At 57.7% G+C, this 4,797-nt stretch overlaps 1 protein-coding gene across 1 annotated transcript in view; it reads right to left on the reverse strand.

Annotated features, from left to right (window-relative positions):
* The window catches only part of CUNH1orf167 (chromosome unknown C1orf167 homolog), a 28,877-nt gene that overhangs the window by 4,579 nt on the left and 19,501 nt on the right, over positions 1-4,797 (reverse strand). The window contains 5 exon segments of the mRNA XM_021715414.1: positions 564-734; positions 843-1,086; positions 1,649-1,942; positions 2,778-2,919; positions 4,456-4,569. Of these exon segments, the coding sequence (XP_021571089.1) occupies positions 564-734; positions 843-1,086; positions 1,649-1,942; positions 2,778-2,919; positions 4,456-4,569 (965 nt within the window).

The raw sequence follows: 4,797 nt of genomic DNA on the forward strand, positions 1-4,797 counted from the left end.
CGTGGTAGCACATGCCTGTAATTCCAGCTACTCAGAAGCTGAGGTGGAAGGCTCGCCGGAGCCCAGCAGGCGAGGCTGGGCGACCGAGTGAGACTCCAACTCAAAAAAAAAAAAAAAGAGTGAGACTCCAACTCAAAAACAAACAAACCTTAACTTTGTTTCTTAGAGTCTTTCTAAAATCTTTCTGGCATTCTGAAGTAGGATTCATGATGATGCCAACTGATTTTAGGGACACTACCTCCTCTGGCAGTATCTCGGGTTGTGTCCCTCAACATATCCCCAGACTGCTGTGCGGTATCTCTTGTGCCTGGCTTTCGTGGTGGCCTCATCCCTCCTGCCAGGCCACTAGCCTCTGATTACCATTTGCGGGTGTCAGAACTGCTTCTGAAGAGGGACTGATGGGTTACCCTTGGGTTGAGAGGATTATGAAGGAATTCCGGGGGTTTTCCCACTTTATATTTTGATCTTTTGTAATGAGCACATTTTACTTTTCTAATAAAAAATGGCCAAAAACTGCTGCTGCCCCATGCACCTCCCTTGGTCCCGATGGCACTGAGACCTACCGTGAACGTCATCTCCCTAATACACTGACCCTCCTCGTTTGTCTTTGCAGCCAGACCGTCGCTGGGCTGGCAGCCAGTAGGTGTGTGCTCATGGACCCAGGTGCCTGTTGTCCAGAGCCAGCGGCTGGCTAGGAACCTGGCGGGGCTGGCGTCTGCAAGGCTGTTGGGCCCCTAGAAAAGCATTTGGCCACACTGCCACCAAGGTCTAAAACAAATCCTAAGACCAGTGACCTGAGGGTCATTTCGGGGCCGCCCACCCCACCTGGGCCCCACCCTCACCTGCTTCCAAGGGGCTGGGGTGTCCAGCAGCAGAGGACATCCCCTGCTGGCCATCCCGAGCCAGCACATGAGCTCAACCTCCTGGGACTCGGCCTGCAGTCCCAGCTGCACTCTGAGCAGCGCTGTCTGCTGCTGGGCCCAGTGGGTTGGCCGGAAGTGCCTGAGCCTAGCCTGCTGGTGCTGGGTGATGATAGCTTGCTGGACGCCACGGTGGGCCACTGGCTGGGCCTGGGCCGGGAGGACCCTGCAGGAGAGAAAGGAGGCCACCCTCAGGTCCTGTACTGGCCATCTCTGCAGGGCGCCCTCCCCTGGAGCTGAAGGACGAGGCCTCCAGGCAGAGTCCATGCCTGCGCCTACCCTCATCCTTCTGGAGAGTCGGGCTAAAATAGGCATGGAGGGTGGCCCGGAAGGAGCAGAATGCCACACAGCAGGACAAGCATCCTGTTCAGGGGGCAGAGAGGACACCCTGCCAGCTCTACTCTGCCTCTCCTTCTGTCACAAGGATGCCAGTTTGTGACACACTTGCTGAGTGCTGTGTGGCTGCAAGGCAGGGCTGTGAGCAATGGCCCCAAGGAGGGGTCACACAGAATGTAGAGGGGCTGGGATGTAACCCCAGGACTAGCTTCAACGGCCAGGACGGCCTTCCCCTCTGCCCTTCCATCCCTGCCACAAACAGGCTCAGGCCTGACTGGGAGCACGGTGGGGGCTGTCTCAGGCCATGGGCACTCATGAGCGCCAGCTTCCAGACAGCGTGGGCTTGGCTGGCCTAGCCAAGGTGGGACGCGATCACCCCCAGAGTCCAGCACAGAGCTGTCTGGGCCTGAGCTCTCCCTCCTGCCAGCTGCTGGGCTTCACGGCACCCACCCAGGGCCACTCACCAGGCTGTGAAGGCCTGCTGGGCCTGGGCCCTCCTCAGCTGCTCGTCTGCCCGGCCCCGCTGCACGCGGCTTCTCCAGCAGGCCAGGGAGGCCTGGGCCACACACTGCTCCTGTGCCACGGCTGCCCCCAGGACCCTTCTCCTCGGGCCATCCTGGAAGGCTTGGCACTGGGGCTGGATCGCCCCCATGACTCTCACAACCCCACAGCAGGCCTGGAAGTCACTGCAAAGCAACCATAGGAGGGCAGGGCTGGCTCTCAGAGTCAAAATCACGATCACTCAAGGTTATACCTGCAAATCCCCACCAAGTGCTGACCAACAAGTAATGGGAGAAAGGGGGCTCGGCACTTACAGACTCCCCCGCTTTGAGCCTCAAGATCTGGGGGACTGCCCTGGGAGGGGGCAGAAATGGGAAGTTTTGGGTTCAAGTCCTGCCCAGGTGGCCAATGAGGTAGAGGAACACAATCCCCCACTCCCTGACGGCCAGGAGAATGTCTACGCAGTTCTGGTGCAAAAGCACAGACTATGCCAAGGCTTCACTGCCCGTGGGAACACTGGGAACTGGCGGGGTGTGCCGCCCTGTGGAGGAAGCATCTGTGCCTCTGCTTAGCTTTAACTGTGCACGCGTGGCCTGTGTGCGTGTTCTCCTGGCACACCTCCGCTCAAGTAGGGCTTTCCCCCTCCCCTTGGCAGTGGCACACAGAACCTTCCTGTGCCGTGACTCCAACACAGAACATCAGATGGGTGCCAAGGAGTGGACTTCCCATCAGAATTGTGTCCTCTGGAACCAAAGGGCTGAGCTGGCCAGGAGCTGGACTCCTGGGGCTTGTCAGGGCCATAGGTTGGGCGTGGCGTTTGACATGACCCCAAACAGATGAGGTGTTGGTGGTCACAGATTCCCGTCTCCGGGCTGGGGTTCCCCTTCCCGACCGCTCCTTTCCCGGGCCCTGGGCCTCCAGCCTGGGCCGCCGTCTGAGCTTCCTGCCCACTCCAGGACTCTCTCCTTGCTATTTGAAACGAGGATGGCCAACACCCCCCTCCCCCACCGGCCCACCCACCTCTGCTGTAGCTGTTGCCCCGGCTGAGCTGTGTGTCTCCAACGAGCGGCCGCCTGCCGCCAGCCCCAGAACACGGCCCTCCGCAGGCCCCAGATGCGGACCTGCAGCCACCGCTGGTAGCTTTCTCGCAGGCACTGCTGCCCTGGGGCCAGAGAGACAGCGAAGTACCACTGGGTGCTCATCCCGGCCTCTCCCCTGGGCCCAGGTGACGTGGGCTCTGCTCAGCCAGCCCCACGTCCCCCACCATGTGGGAACAGAGGAAGCCGCCCCTACCATCTGGGTGAGAACACTTCCCTTGCAGGTGTCCTCCTGGTGACCAGGCCAACCCAGCTCGCAGAGTTGTTGGTTTGGTTTTGTTTTGTCTTTTAATTTCTTCATACTGTTTAGCAATCCGGAGGATTCAGCTAAAAATCTAGGATTTCTGTTTTTTTGTAAAAGCTAGATCTGGCAACACTGGCCCAGCATTTCTGCTGGTCAACACTTGGGCTGGAGAAGCAGCTTCCACAGTGGCAGGACACAGCTTTCCAGAATAATCAGGCCCTGCCCGCCAGCCTATTAACTTGACATGCTGGTGTAGTGGGCCACCTCTAAACAGACCCCCACCTCCCGGTGTTCATGCCCTGTGCAATTTCCCTGCCCCTTGAGTGTGGGCTGGATTCATTGACTTGCTTCTAACAAAGAGAATTCGGCAGAAGCAATGGGATGTCACTTGTAGAATTAGGCTGTAAAAGATCTTCATCTTCTGGCCTGGGAGCATCCAGATCATTCCTTCTAGATCATTCAACTTGGGGGAAACCAGCTGCCACTCATGAGGGGCCCCCAGGGAGAGGCCCACAGGACTGAGCATGGAGGGGATGCCTCCCTCCCCACCGAGCCTTCAGAGGAGACCACATCCCTGGCCCACAACTTGATTGCAGCCTCATGGGAGACCTTGAGACAGAGCACACAGCTAAGCCCTACCTGGACTCTTGACTCAGAAACACATGATAAACCACGTTGGGTAATTTTCTACATGGCAATAGACAACCAACACAATTGATCACCGGCCGGGCTCGGTGGCTCAGCCTGTAATCCCAGCACTTTGTGAGGCTGATGCAAGTGGATCGCCTGAGCCCGCGGGTTCGAGACCCACCCAGGCAACTTGGCAAGATCTTGTCTCCACAATAAATCAAAAAATTAGCTGGGCGTGGTAGCACGCGCCTGTGTTTCTGGCTACTTGGAAGGCTGAGGCGGAGGGATCGCCAGAGCCCAGCAAGTCGAGGCTGCGGTGGCCGGGAGCGTCCACTGCACTCCAGTCTGGGCGAGAGGGTGAGACTCCAACTCAAAAAAAACAAACAAAAAAACCCCCATAATTGATCAGAAAGTCCCCTCAAGCCATGACCTTGACTTAGCAAGGTTCAAAGTGACATTCAAAGAAAACAGTTCTTTCTTCTTGCGCGGAGGCCAGGACCCTAGAGCAAGCTGTCCTAGAACCATCTCTCCTCCCATTGCTGGCTGCATTCTTCAGCTTCTAACAAGCTGTGGCCTCGGCCAGCTCATCACATCTAGTTCTTCCACCTCCTGCTTTGGCCTTTTGCTGTTCCCTCAACCTCAGCCTTTCTCTCCACGCTCACCCGCGGAGCCACCCTCGTCGACTCCTCCTGGCACCCTCCCCAACGCTGCTGGGTTCTAAGGGCACCTTGACTCTGTCTGCTCCCTCCAAACTCAGAGCTCAGACCCATGACTCCTGGACCCCAGGCGAGGATGACAAGGCTGAAGATGAAGGTGATGATGGTGATGGTGATGGCGATGCCTGCCAGGGTTCAGGACCTGGCACCGCACGAGGCTTGTCTCCCAGGACTCCTCAATCACCCTATAAGGCAGGTCTTACGTCGTCCCCATTTCACAGATGATTAAGTTGAGACTCGAAGGTTAAGAGGCTTGCTTAAAGGCCAGGCTCAGTGGCTCAGCCTGTAATCCTAGCACTTTGGGAGGCTGAGGCAAGTGGATTGCCTGAGCCCGCGGGTTCGAGACCAGCCCG

This window comes from Carlito syrichta, unplaced genomic scaffold (genome assembly GCF_000164805.1).
Source record: "Carlito syrichta isolate Samal-C Ts95f unplaced genomic scaffold, Tarsius_syrichta-2.0.1 Scaffold307091, whole genome shotgun sequence".
Taxonomy (NCBI): domain Eukaryota; kingdom Metazoa; phylum Chordata; class Mammalia; order Primates; family Tarsiidae; genus Carlito; species Carlito syrichta.